The following is a 13,928-nucleotide window of genomic DNA, read 5'->3' as shown; positions in this document are numbered from 1 at the left end:
CAAGACAAGAGCTGTACGGAGTACGTGTTTCTCTGTCAGTTAAAAGCTCCATCAATGGACTTAAAGACTCGTTGTGGGAACAAGTGTCAGCTGTGATTGTGTGTAGATGAATATGTGTGCCAGTGGTCGGTCAGTGGTTGGTAATTGAAGATCGAGTGACGGCGCATGCTTGGCACATTTGTGGCATAGAGCAACGAATTGGTACGCAATCTTCTGTCCTTGGTCTGTAAAGTGGTTTATAGAATCCTAGACCTAACATGGTCAATGATCAGAGCAAAAGAATGCGGTGCGATGGGCAAGTCAAAAAGGCAGGTTAATGAAAGTGAAGCTGACAAGACTCTTGGCAGAGTCAGAAGTGACAGGATTCAGTCGATTGACTGCTTCTTGTGATCCACAGTGCCGAGACCCAAGCCACCCTCGCCAGTGCATCGTGCATCTTGTGGTACGTACTGCCTTAGCTAAGGTAAGCGAAAGGGGCTCGTTCAGTACCTTACCTTGCCTCACTAGGAACGTACTTCGCAACGGGTACACGGGAAGTAGGCGCACAGGTCGGTCTGGGTCTGGTGTGAAGTCTCAGATGGGGCCTTCCTTCCGTTCTCACCTCCGCAACGGTAATGGAAACCAGAGGTACCTTGCAAGTATCCGCCAGGCACAGCCTTACCAAGTACCTAGGTATGTTCCTTCCCTTCCCTTTTCCTCCCTCTGGTGAAAGAAGTCGCACAGGACACAAGGCAGGCCAAATGGGCTCCCTCAGGCGCTTTCTCAAACACTTGAGAGACTCGGGATTGATGATTCGAGTCAAGAAATGGCTGGGGCTGCCGTGACCCTTTTGACCCTTTCCCATCTTCGTTCTCCTTTCGGCTCTTCACGCAGTGCGTAACGCGCAACATATGGATACCTTACGTGCTGCCATCCATCTAAGTGTACCGCCCCTCGGGTTCCGGTTAACGTGGGTGATGAAATGGCAGGGTTGTCGCAACGAGTCCGCGGGATCCTAAGCTGCGAGATTAGCCGAGTGAGGACAAGAGCTATATACTAATCGTACAGCTACGTCAAATGGCTCGGCCATGCTGTGTTAGCCTGTACTCTGTTGGCTTCGTCCAAGCCCAAAAATACATTAGATGCGATGGTCCATGATCGGCTGCGCCTGCATCAGGGGACTTCCTTCATCTGTTGCCTGTTGGCGTAGCTCAAGCTCGTGCTCACCTTCAGCATTCATGCATTGCGCTGTCAGCCATCTGCAGACCCCATAACGCCCATCAAAGTTTAGACGTGTACGGATGAACGACCCCTAACGCAGTCGATAATACCAATTACTTTTCTGCCATGCTTGAATTCTTTGACGGCTCGTGAGCTGCACGATTATTGATGCCCTCCGCTAGACTGGCTGGCTGCTCAATGTTAAGGTTGCGTTGCCGCTGATCGATGTACCTCAATGTAACACGTTAGCCAACAGCTCCTCTTGAATCGCCCCAAACTACCGCCGCCGCCGTCTCGAGCACTGCCACGCGACTGCTTACTCCGTTTGTTTCGGCACTCTCCTACCCTGTCGTCGACTTCAAAGTGCTTCCGTCCCTTCCACCTTCTTCACCTCTCGACAGCTCCCATGTCTCCTTGGTCCTGAGCCCTGAGTGTACGAGTACCTGACAGCTCGACTTCTTTTCATATTTTCTCCAAACGTCTTCGCGTATTCAATTGCCATCGGGTTTTCTACAATCCGTAACCTGACCTCCACTGCCCTTCTTCACCAGAGACAAGATCAGCCAGTAGACCAAATACACACCACTACATATACCGTGCTACCACGCTTGGCGCGTTCTCAGGTCCCTTACACGTACCTTACACTACACATTATTCAAACATCAAACAAGTCGCCGGCCCCTCGTGTCTTGTTGCCGTTTCTACACTTCTCTCTTTACTCGCGCCGGCCAAACTTTACCCTCCTCACTTTCACATCGCAACTCAGACCCGACTTATCCTTACCTTGGCCTGATAATTTTATCAGCCCGACATTTGCCCCTGCCTTTCGCTCTCTGCCTCACTCACATCTCACCCTAGATACCTCTCCGCGAGGTACCGCAGCCCCGGCCAGCCACCACCCAGGTGCCGTATCCGCGTGCACTTTTCACTACGCCATCATCGTCGCCGTGCGGATCCTTTCCCCATTCCTAACCCCATAACACTAAAACTCTCTTTCCCTCTGCCCATACAGATACGCCTGCTGCCTTTCATTCACCTGAAGTAGCTTGGAGCCACCTCCCTTCGGATTCGGATGACCTCCTTCCCCTCCCCCAACTACTTCTTGCCTTTTTCTTCTCTCCCCTTACCCTTCACCTCATGTCCTCGTCCATTCCTCTCGCAAACTTGTCGCCCTCGTCGAGGCCCTCGTACTACAAGATGCCCGAATCACCAGCGCCCTACTCCAGGCGCCGTCCGCATCGCGGCCACTGGACTCCCTCGCTAATTGGATCATACGTCTTCGACTGGCTTGTCCTCGCCGTTGTCGGCGGCATTGCCACCGTATTGGGCATCGTCGAGCCGAACAAGCGTCCTTTCTCTGTCCTCGACCCCAATATCTCGTAAGACACTAGAACCGCCGCTTAACGTCCCTTCTTCTACCGCATCTTGCTGACCCAAAGTTCAACAGCTTCCCGTTCACCCACCACGAGACCGTGCCTATGTGGCTAGCCGCCATCATTGCTGTCGCTGGCCCCATCATCGTCATCGCTGCCGTGTGCCTCATCCTCGTCCCCGGAAATACTGTTCCTAAGGGAACTCCCAAGTCTCTCATCTGGAAACGGAAGCTGTGGGAATTGCACGTTGGATATCTCGGTCTTGCTCTCGCTCATGTTGGCGCCTTCTTCATCACCAACGGCATGAAGAACATGTTCGGTAAACCACGACCCGATCTTCTTTCTCGATGCCAGCCCGACCTGGCCAATATACAGAAGTACATCGTTGGTGGTACATCCGCCAACATTACCGGCTTAACAGGTGCGGCAGGCTTTGGTCAGCTTGTGTCTGCAGCCATTTGCACAAATACCGATTCGCACACGCTCAACGATGGTTTCCGCAGCTACCCGTCTGGTCACTCGAGCTCCGCCGCCGCCGGTCTGATCTACCTGTCTCTTTTCCTCGCCAGCAAGTTCGCCGTTACCCTACCATTCGTGGCTTCAGACAACGGTGCCGATTCCCACTCGGCTTTCCCATCTCGCATCAAGAAGGCTGGATCCGGTTATGAGGAGGTCGGACTCGGCGAAAGCGGATCGCTCAATCCCGATTCCACCACTGCAGCCAGGAACTTGGCTGAGCATAACAAGGTCGTTACGGCTGTCCGTCGACAAGCTGCTGCCCCTCCGATCTATCTCCTGACCATCGTCGTTATACCTTGGTTCGCTTCCATCTTCATTGCTGGCTCTCGCTGGTTTGACTTCCGCCATCACGGTTTCGACATTCTTTTCGGCTACATGATTGGAATTTTTACATCCATCTTCGCCTTCCGCTACTACCACCTTCCGATCACTCAGGGTGCTGGCTGGGCATGGGGTCCTCGCAGCCACGATAAAGCTTGGTGGTCTGGTGTTGGCTCGTACAGTTACGCGACTGACAAAGGAGACTTTATTCGGCCTGGCGATGAGGAAGAGGCATATGTGTCGAGACCAGTCATTGGTCAAGCAACATCAACGCAGTACATGGGCAAGCAAAGCTCTCATGATGAGCCTGAGGCTGAAAATCGGTTCTGATTATGATAGAATGGGTGCGGCATGCTATAGCATCCATCGCATTTCCACACTGGGCATATTGGGGCATGAACGGAGTTTACGGTATACCACCCGCCTGAAAAAAGGAACTGGCGGGTGCCTAGGGCAATTGTTTCTTATGGGGGCCAGGCATGGCATACAGATATGACCTTTACGGAATAGATTTGTGACTGACGACCTCTGTTGACCCGTTCTACTTGTGCACAATGTTGATCATGGACAAGGAACATTGATAGCTTACCTACCGCTACAGCCCTTCTCCACTAAGATCTACAGGGCCCTGGCTGTAGTAGGCTATCTTCGAATTTCTGAATTGGCCCTGATTCTCACTCTTTCAATTTGTAATGGCGACGCCAGGACCACGGCGCTATGAACAGTTTATCAAATGTCGGGGGGAGGCATACATACATGCTCACGATCACCGGGCTCCCTGCCCACGAGACCAAGCTAGCTTTGCCTATACAAGCCGGGTATCTGCGCTTGGCCGAGTAGACTACGAACCGCGGTACAAGACGAAGATATCTAGCTGGTCTACTTTACCACATGGCTATTCGACTGTGCTGTCATGTCGGGGAGGAATTTGAGCCTGCGTCGACAACCTGAGCCGTGATCTACTACCAAACTCTCCCTGGCTACCTTGAACAGCAAGCCACTTTGAACAGCAAGAGAATCTGCAAGCTCATTGGACATCTAGGTTTGTATACATTTGCTGACGAATCGATGGTTTGTGGATTGATGAACGTCACACCAAGCTTTCACGTGTACCATCAAGCGGCCGCGGCCCGAAAGGGTAAGCTTGTTGATCATGAAAGCCATCATATCATTATTCCCGAGGCCCCAGTCTACCGAATAGGAGAGATGAAAACTAGAAAAGAAAAGTGACAGCTAAGCGGGAGGAAGCCATGCCGTGGCCCGAAGAAAGCCTTTTTATCAGGTCGCCCCCCGTGTGCAATGTCGATATTGTGCCTGGCTAGAGAAGTAGCCAAAGATAAGCGAAGACCGTCTTCGCCTTGTCTTCTTTCTTCTAATTTACGCCATGGCAACGCCCTCGTCATCCCCGGCCCGTACGCGGGCTGCTGTGCCCTCAAATTCGACATCGTCGTCCTCGTCCTCCAGGAGATCCTCGTCTCGGAACCCGCTGTCCACTTCCATCTTCCGCAGGCGACGGCGCATGGAATCCTTCTTCTGGTGCTGCCACCGGATGAGGGCGGCGGGGGCGTGAACCTTGAAGCCGTAGACGCGCGGGATGTAGCGCTCGGCGCTCTTGGTAGGGATGAGTGCCGGGTAGGCCTGGAAGATGATGTTGTGGAACGAGGTGCCAAAGTAGGCGCCATCAATAGCGGCGTGGCGTGAGGACTTTGGATTATAATTATCCTCGCAACGTGCGCAGTAGAGCTTGACGGGCTTCAGGTTGGGGATGTCGGCGAGGCCCATGGGAAGGAGAGGGTGCGAATGGCACATCACACGGGGGCATTTTCCAAAGTCGGCCTTCTTGTACTTTTCAAGCTGCGAGCAGCGTTAGTATTGCCATCGTAGTAAAAGTGCAGATGTTCCAAGATCCGTCCTTCTCATTCTCCATCGGTGCAAGGAGAAACAGAAGCTGGACAAATATTCCAGAGAAGATATGGCTTACCATCTTAGCTAAGCCCCTTGTCGTAACGATGAATCGGGCGTGTACGAGACCATACAGATGTCTCGCAGACTTCTCGATCGTCTCCCTCATCTCATCGTCGCAGTCGAGGTCGAAGACATCAGTGATGAGATCCAGCGCATATTGGTAGTATTGGACCTCCGTGTTCAGCCCAGTCAAGTTGAACCGATCCGTGAGGTAGTCCTCGTCGATTTCGCAGAAGTATTCGTTTCCGCGAGAGGAAATGAACTACAAAGAGCCACGGTCAGCAGGCGATTCATCTGTGGCTAAGTGGCCGTCCTCCGAGGGTATTGCAAGGGCATTCAACAGCGCGCCAATGACCGCGTCGCAGTCCAAAGCTCGCAACCTCGGCTTCCACACTCATCAAAATTCCCTTCCCTTCGACCGCAGATAGCCCATCGCCAGTCTCTTCGCACTCACCCAGTCTCGCCAGTAGCTCGTGTAGTCACTGTCCGACTCGCTAACGAAGTCGTCCATCATGGCGGGAAGAAAGTGCGACTCGTGCCTCGACGAGCGCTCAGATCATGGCCTAGAGGTACGGTCGCGTCGGAACGTCTAGATCGTTCGTAAATGTCGATTGTTCGCGGTCGCTCGGCCGTCTCGACTATGGGCGCTGATGTGAAGAAACAGGAGGGAAGGTATTTCTCATTGGGTGGTGATTGACAGTGTTTCTCTGCGCTCATCTGCAGGGCAGAAAGCAGTTGGCGGGGCTGTGGTGCGCCTGGCCAGCCGTGCCTGCCAGGGACGCTGGAGGGGGCGGGGGAGGTACGTACCTCTTGCACCGGTCATTGCACAACCCAAAGTTTATGCAGGCGCGTCTGCACAAGTGGCAATGGAACAACAGCGCCTCGTTCATCAAGGTCATCTATTTAAAGGACAAGCTCATCATACTTGTAATGTCGCGGGGAATTATTGAGAGTGGCACTCATGGACTTCGTTTTTACGTATGACAGCACCTTCTAGCGGCCGTCTGAACTAAAGCTGGCGGCAGAGCTGACCGACTGACCCTCCAACTCCATCTCGTCGCTCTGCTCTACATACTTCAACCCCAAGCCATTTACGGCTTTGCTGTGAGGCACATCAAGACGACTCATCAGCCCGGATTGATCCTTGTTACCCTGCATGGAAATATTCACGCCTTCCATCGCTTCACGGAGCGTGTCGCCAGTTTCATCCATTGCTGCCAAGAACCGCGCAAGTTCCTTGCACAGCTCCCAGTCACCCTCCTTCATTGCTCTTGATAGCAATCGTACTGTTTGTTCTGACGCAGATCCAAGCTCATCTAGAGTATGCAAGATAATAAGATAGCCTCCGGCCGTCTTCAACGACCCTCGCTGAAGCGACTCTTCGAAAAGTTCTTGTACTGGCGGGAGGTATGCGAAAAGTGTGCGCCATTGCCGCACCTCCGTTTTCCTTGTACATTGCACCACAATGTCTAGGTACTGCTTAAAAGACGACAAAAGCGAAAGCACCCTTGGTAAGATCGCCTCCTCAGGGCTTGGTCCGGAATCAACCTCCTTATCCAACACCTTGTGAAGCAGTATCTCCAACGCGTGTGCGAAGTATTCCAAATTTTGATACCGGTCTGAAAGCTTGACTGCGTCTCCTTTCCGGCCCTCGGTCAGGAGAAATCGCAGAATGTCAGGCAAGAATAAATGTGTCTGTTAATTACTATTAGCAAGTCGTCTCTCAAAAGTAATAATGGTAAACCAACTCGAATGGCGAAGCGGAAGAAGGAGAAGCTGATGTCTCTTCGCTGTATTAGATCAGCTTCAATCCCAAGGATAATGCCCTTTCCAAGAAGTGTCGAAAGGGGGTAAAAGTCTAGAGGGACCGATATTGTCTTCGGCAGTTCTCGCTGTGCCTCATTTGAAGCCGCTTGCAGCACCTCTTGTATGTCTGCCCAGACCTTGAAATCCTGGCCATCGAACACCCAGAGTGAGTTGCGTAGAGTCACGTCTGCCTCCGCAGGTGACAACTCCTCAGCATGTGTAGCTAACCCATCAAAATGGGGCTGGTCCCGCATGCTAACATGAAATTCAACATTTTGAGCGATGACTTTCATGTCGTACTTCAAATTACCCTCGCTATTGAATGAGGGCTGTAGCAATACCAACTTGGCATCTACTAGGAACAGGACAGACGCCACGGCGACATCTTGTGACGGATCACCGTCAACGAGTTGGCTATCTGGCAAAATCCAGCTCAGACCGCGGACTCTTGCAGGCGAGCGCACGATGCCATGAAATGCGATCTGTCCTAGCTGCACCAATCTGATCGAACCGTTGGTGGGCGCGAAAATGAAGTGGTAGAGTAGATTGTCGTAGGTGTACACAAGTAACGAGTCCTCCCCTGAAACAGTCACTAAAACTGCAGGAGCTGGTAACCGTTCGGTGTGAAGCACTTGAGAGTTGTCGAGCGCCGTTTCTCTCGAATAGAGGCGCAATTCGTGCGACTTATTAGCCTCAACAGCAGCCACGAGGATATGCTGATACCAGCACATGCTGCCCCTGACCTGAAATTCATTTTCCATGGCTTCGTTGGCAAATGTTTTCCATCGACCACTGTTGACACTATAGTGAGCCAAACCTCGGCGCCCAGCCACAGCAACGTATCGACCATCTGGTGAAATGACAGTGTGGCGGATGGGCCACTGCTGAAGTAGATAGGCCAAGGGCACTTTCGTTGTGTGCCACAGATGCGGCTCCGCAGAGATGCTGGCTAGATCTGGCAAGTCATATCCGCGATATATCATGACGTTGGTACTCGTCTGCAAAACGGTGCGCATGAGATTTGCAGCGTTGTAGTTGCCGACGACTGCGCTTCTCGCCATTTCCAGTACCCATATTGCCTCGTGCTTGCGATGTGTAATCAGGATCTCCGAACCGCTGCCGAGCCAGACGGCGTCTCCAATGCCAGAAATCCAGTTCTCGCCATTGGCCTCAATGATAGTGTCATGTGCGCCAAAACTGTTACTGCCCGGCTTCCCGTAGACGCTCCATGTAGCCCAGCCGTTTTCATATCCAGCAAACAAACAGTAGCCGTCAGGTGAGTAGCTGAGCGTCGTGAGTGAACCAGAAACCGTTGTCGACACTGGAATGGTGTGTGTATGCGAAGGAGGAATATTGCCAGCATAATCTCGAGCCGAGTAAACACGGATGGACCCATCTGCGCAACCTACAGCAATCAATGAGAATCTTGCGTTGATGACTGCTTTTCTGGCGGACTCCTCCGGTTCAGCGGGCGTGTGGAAGCAGTAGCCTTTGAAAAGCTTTTTTGGGTCAGCGTCTTCGCGAGGATGAAGTCGCTGGACTGCATAGACCTTGCCGTCACTTGTGGTCCAGGTTGACAGGTTCATAGGCCGATCGTGGGTCATCTCGACAACGGTTATCTTCTTTTCCAGCCACCCCATTCGACTGATGATTTCTGTCTTAGTCTGGCTTCCGCTCTGGTCCGGGGTCCATCGGATGCACTGGATGGCGCCTGGTTTGCGCGTGGCAACAACTAGTTCATCATCCAGTGCTAGAGCGCTCTCTATGCCAGCATCAACTTTGATGACCATCCTGAAACGAACGCTTACATCACGCACTCCTTGACCCTCACCAGGGCCCCAGAGATACTGGTCTGGAGCTGTACTCCCGGGCTGGCCGTGGTGGTTCTGACGACGTCGTTGGATGTTTGCGTAACTCGGGAAATACGGTTTGTAAACTTGGGCTTCAGAGTCCATCGCGAGTGAGTATGTGATAAGATAGCCTAGGGTCGTCCGAACCACAAGAATAGCCGAGTCAGGTCTCATCAGAAGGTCGACGTTCTCGCCATAAGTCGATAAAGAAGTTTCCGAGCGGACTACCACTGCCAAAATCACAGTGGGCTTGAGAAGAACGTAAGCATGGTTCATTGGACTTTAAAGACAGAGCTATCCAGAGCAAGAACCAACCTTGGCTTGCCATATTGTCATTGAAGTAGAGGATATCGATGCAAAGAGGTGGCCAGGACGGGAGATGCGCAGTGCGAGGACGGGATCTTTCAGGGGAATATTGACGTTGAGGCGGGGTGATGAACGACTTGTTTCCAGATCGTGATCTTGATCGTCAACTGGTTGAATGGCGGGCGTCAGCGGTGTCATTGGCGTCGCCAGCTCAAGAGCATCGTGTGGCGACTGTTGCTGGTGAGCATTTCCGGGAGGCGATTCTAAGGCCTCGCCTGTCGGCCGATTGTCGAAGGGATTGGGCAGGCCATCGTGAGACACGACTAGGTTGAAGGCAGGACCAGACCTGCTGCTCGTTGCGAAGATTCTCGGGGTTCCTATGGGCCAATACATCTCGACAAGGCCCTATGTAAACGCGTCGATCGTTTCGGTGAGGATGTGCCGTCGCAATGGCAAGGTGTTGTTGGTGACAAACGGGGGTTTCGTCGAGCCGAAGACCAGGTATTCTTTGTCGTCGAACCGCACAATGTTTTGATCATGGCCGCTGTTATTGTTCAAACGAGAATCATCGTGTTCTTTTCAAACCAATCGAGGCCCTTGGACGACATCAATATGCGGAGTGGAAAGGTGATTGATCATGCGAAATGGCGGCTTGGGATAAGCATCGTTGTACGAGCTTCTTGTTGCCGGCGGGAGCTTGTGAAGCCACCAGGGGAGCTTCCCGTCGATAAGGTACCCGACCCGCCTTTTTCGGTCTTTGGCAGCTGCACGCAGCACTCCAGCATGTTACAGGCGCTTTGTTCGGACCGCCTTACCCGAGCATCATTAGATAATCAGTGGCGCCGCAAGATGAACTCAATGAGGTGTGCCTTGAGATACTACCTACCTACCTCATAACCTAGGTAGGTACAGATATCCACTTTGTATACCGCATTCGCTCCTGCATACTAACGACAACATTGTGAAGTCCATTTTGGGGTTTGGCGTCGACCAACAATAATCAGCGTACAGTCTAGACAGCATTGATTTTGTTCTGCTGAGAGACTCAGTCTGTATGTACTGATCGATTAGTATTGTGTACTTGAATTCCGATCACTGCGGTCGACTCACACTGCATACTATCGTATTTTCCAGCTTGCTCCTCCACTGTTCGAGTTGCGCTCCCAGACTGACCCTCACATACCATTTAGGATTGTACTCAACCCACATTGCTGCTCATCATACAAGGTGTTCCTGGCGCGTCATAATGGTGCCTCCTCGCACAAGGCTGAGCCTCTCCAAGGAGAGGTTTCCGGCTTTTCTGACCAACCTCAAGAGCCAGCCGTACCACGATCCCAGCTCAAGCTCTAGAGGGCACACGTATGACCCCTACCTATGGACAGTCCCTGTGGAGCTTTTGAGTTGGAGATACTGACTATTCTTGCAGGCTACGATCAATAGCCTGGAATCCATTGGGAACTTTGGTCGCGACAGGCTCATCGGACAAAACGCTACGCGTCTGTACGTGATGAACGTGATTCGCTTGTCCATGAGGCAAGCAGGCTGACATATCTTACTTCTGTAGGGAATCCGGAGAAGCCAAACGTACGGTTCTCAACTGAGCTAAAAGGACACTCCGCTGCCATTGAAAAGGTTGCATTCAACCCAGTCAAGGATGCTGAGTTGTGTAGTGTAAGCAACGATGGAGTCGTCAAATTCTGGGACGTTCGGTCCAAGACTTGCATCAACGAGATAAGAGGCTTGGGAGACGCCTTCACTCTAGTATGGGCGCCCGACGGACAGTCTCTAGTCGTTGGAAATAAGGTCAGCCACGTTGATTTTGGCATTACTTGGGTACATTCGGCTGACACTCAATCTGCCAGACGGATAATATCTTTGTACTGTCACCAACACAGTCTACGCCGATATCGTCGCATCAGCAGCCCAGTCAGACCAACCAGATTGCTTTTGACTGGGCCGGCGATACGATCTTCTTGACAACCGGCGAGGGAAGAACACGGATCTTGACATATCCCGATTTCAAGCCTGCCTTCCAGTTCAAACATGGTGATGAGTCAAAGGAGTTTACCCTCAACGGACACACGTCTTCCTGCTTGACAGCCGAGCTACAACCCACAGGACGTTATCTTGCCACGGGAGGTTCGGATTCCATAATTTCTCTGTGGGACACAACAGACTGGATTTGCCAGCGAACCATAACCAGCATGATTGGCCCAGTGCGGTCTATCAGTGAGTTGAATAAATATGCTAGTAACTGCGAACAGTGTCTAATGGTTGTACAGGCTTCACCTTTGATGGTAACTTCTTGGTCGGAGGCAGCGATGAAGGTAAGTCGCCTGGTGCCAGAAAAGCGTAGATGCTGACTACATCGCCAGGCTCTGGACTGGATATTCGACATGCAGAGTCAGGAGACCACGTCCATACCTTCAAGACAGCTGGCCCTTGCCCGGTTGTGGCCTGGGCGCCAACGAAATATTGTCTGGCATACAGTGATCTTGGCGTTCTTCGCATCGTCGGGGTGGATGCAGAGAAGAAGTGACAAGACACAACGTCGCCATTCCGAAGAGGTGGACTTCTCTACTACGGCGCAGAAATAGCCTTTTCAGCCCCGGGCAGGTAGATTTCTTCAGTGAGATAGATAGGAGTAGAGTCTCGAAAATTCCATCTCGAAAAGGAAAATACAGGTTCCTGCGTCATATCTACGAATTTTTGAAGCTGGGTAGTTATGTGTCGACTTTACATGGCACCTCAGGCATAGGGGTCTAGGGAGAGTAGCTTGAGCTGCAAGATCGGAAGACCGAGAAGCTTGACTGCCTGTTGTTGGAGTCAGATCGGCCCAACTTGACGCCGGTTAGGGAAGAAACGGGAGTCGGAGGCAGAGAAACGATTGCGGCCCTATCAAGTGTTGTAAGCTATTTTGACAGCTGACTGCAGGATAAGTAGCAGAACCCAGAACAGCAGCACAGCAATAAAGACCTCAATTACTTCCACGTCCAACGACTGTGTATTTGAACATGTGGGCCGAGGAGCCTGTGTTCTTCGTCACATACATAGCCTGCCGGGAAACATGCGCCTTATTTGACATTGCCTGACCTCGCCCTCGGATGAAATCCAGATTGGAGAAGACATGAGATGCGAATGATGCATTCTGCACGTGGTATTCTGCGCGTCTTTGCAGAGCCCATACATATGTAAGTGCCAGATGCAGGGAAATAAGATGAAAGATAGAGAGAGTTTTGTATCGAGACTCCTCAAGGGAATTTGATGAGAGGGTGGTGCGACTTGCAGAAAAGTACCCTACGTGCTTACCTACTACGGGCTTACCTACACCTACACATGCAGCGTATGCCACCCTCCCTCACCTTACTTTATCCTGTGTCACAATTATGAGATGATCACTGCCTTGGATACAAAGCAGAGGGGTTTGGACATCATCATTGGCGGACGGCAGATGCTGGGGTCGTGGGCAGCTGTACGGTGTACCGGATTCATGGGCAGCGCAGCGGTTGTCTCCTAGCGCAGTGTGGCTATGGTGCATGAGGTTGTGGTGTGAGTGTGAGTGCAAGTTGCGCGTCCAGACGTTTGCCTAGGAGTGCTGGTGAGAACTCCTCTAAGGCACCTTACCAAAGCCTCGGCCAGCTCTGCTCCCGGGTTTTAGCCGGACGTTGGTCGCTGAGGTGGTGTAGGTTGACACGTTGGCTACCACACTTCCTCCCATGCATGATGTGACCTAACGTACGGTGAAAACGTCGCGGCATCGTAGGGCAAGGAGGAAGGGTGGAAGGGGGAGTGAAATGTTAACTCTTGAACAAAGTTTGTCTTCCAGCTGCCTGAAGAAATTTAGCTCAAGGGTGACAAAGTGAACGGAGACATAACAAAATTGACCATTATGCCTGAGGTACTTTACACGGTATGGTCGGTACTTGGAGTTATCCATAGACACCAAGGCCAAAGTAGGTAGCACATGCCTGACGGTCCGCACTTCTACTCCGCTCCGCTACTGCGAGTCTCAAGGGAAAGTGAGTGAGAAATTGGACCTGGATTTCAGTGCCAAATTGTCAATAAGCGTATTCGCGATCTTGCTTGTGCTAGTACCTATGCGATCCGACTCGTGTTTCTCGCTTTTCACTTTCAACGCAGGCACGCAGGGTCTTTTCCGGCACTGCCCACTAGGCATACATATGTGCAGGGTTTCTCGGTGTCTCACCAGCTGATTAGTCGTGGTGGGCATTCGCTACTGTATGGATACACACCTAAGAATTAGACGCGAATACTTCATTATTCACGCCTCGAAGTGATTTAGAATAAAGTGCCCACGAAATGTCAAACGCCTAGGTAGGCAGTACGGTTTTCGTGGCGTCCACCGTCCACGGATTGTCCATCGTGCTGGGCATATCATAACCGCGTATGTAGGTACGGAGTAGATGGAGTGGACATTTGCGGTAGGTACAGAAAGCTAGGGGCCCATGTCCATAATGTACTTGGACTTAATCGAAGGTACGGGATACGGAGTACCTTATTAATCATGGGCTCGGCTGGAAGGGGTATGGCGGCAAGGCCGTATCGCTACTGTACTCGCAGACTGACT

General features: G+C 51.9%; 4 protein-coding genes across 4 annotated transcripts; 2 read left to right on the top strand and 2 right to left on the bottom strand.

Annotated features, from left to right (window-relative positions):
* Positions 1-2,337: 2,337 nt before the first annotated feature.
* On the top strand, positions 2,338-3,743 carry CTAM01_06783 (PAP2 superfamily protein; the record flags this gene model as incomplete). The annotated part of the gene is made up of 2 exons (XM_060522809.1): positions 2,338-2,579; positions 2,648-3,743. 2 exons carry the CDS (start codon positions 2,338-2,340, stop codon positions 3,741-3,743), a joined length of 1,338 nt encoding a protein of 445 aa, XP_060382654.1.
* A 1,047-nt stretch (positions 3,744-4,790) lies between these two features.
* CTAM01_06782 (casein kinase II subunit beta-2) lies at positions 4,791-5,892 on the bottom strand (the record flags this gene model as incomplete). Its single annotated transcript, XM_060522808.1, has 3 exons — positions 4,791-5,267; positions 5,395-5,640; positions 5,833-5,892. 3 exons carry the CDS (start codon positions 5,890-5,892, stop codon positions 4,791-4,793), a joined length of 783 nt encoding a protein of 260 aa, XP_060382653.1.
* A 479-nt stretch (positions 5,893-6,371) lies between these two features.
* CTAM01_06781 (uncharacterized protein) lies at positions 6,372-9,733 on the bottom strand (the record flags this gene model as incomplete). The annotated part of the gene is made up of 3 exons (XM_060522807.1): positions 6,372-7,073; positions 7,127-9,283; positions 9,350-9,733. The coding sequence occupies 3 exons, from the start codon at positions 9,731-9,733 to the stop codon at positions 6,372-6,374; spliced, it is 3,243 nt and encodes a 1,080-aa protein (XP_060382652.1).
* Positions 9,734-10,586: 853 nt separating this feature from the next.
* CTAM01_06780 (WD domain-containing protein) lies at positions 10,587-11,879 on the top strand (the record flags this gene model as incomplete). Its single annotated transcript, XM_060522806.1, has 6 exons — positions 10,587-10,699; positions 10,767-10,840; positions 10,905-11,143; positions 11,203-11,569; positions 11,623-11,667; positions 11,716-11,879. 6 exons carry the CDS (start codon positions 10,587-10,589, stop codon positions 11,877-11,879), a joined length of 1,002 nt encoding a protein of 333 aa, XP_060382651.1.
* Between the last annotated feature and the right edge of the window lie 2,049 nt (positions 11,880-13,928).

Source organism: Colletotrichum tamarilloi (assembly GCF_030869305.1).
Source record: "Colletotrichum tamarilloi strain Tom-12 chromosome Unknown Scaffold_19.1, whole genome shotgun sequence".
In the NCBI taxonomy this organism is placed as follows: domain Eukaryota; kingdom Fungi; phylum Ascomycota; class Sordariomycetes; order Glomerellales; family Glomerellaceae; genus Colletotrichum; species Colletotrichum tamarilloi.
Note: the sequence above shows the minus strand (reverse complement) of the source record. Positions and strands in the feature narration are given on the sequence as shown.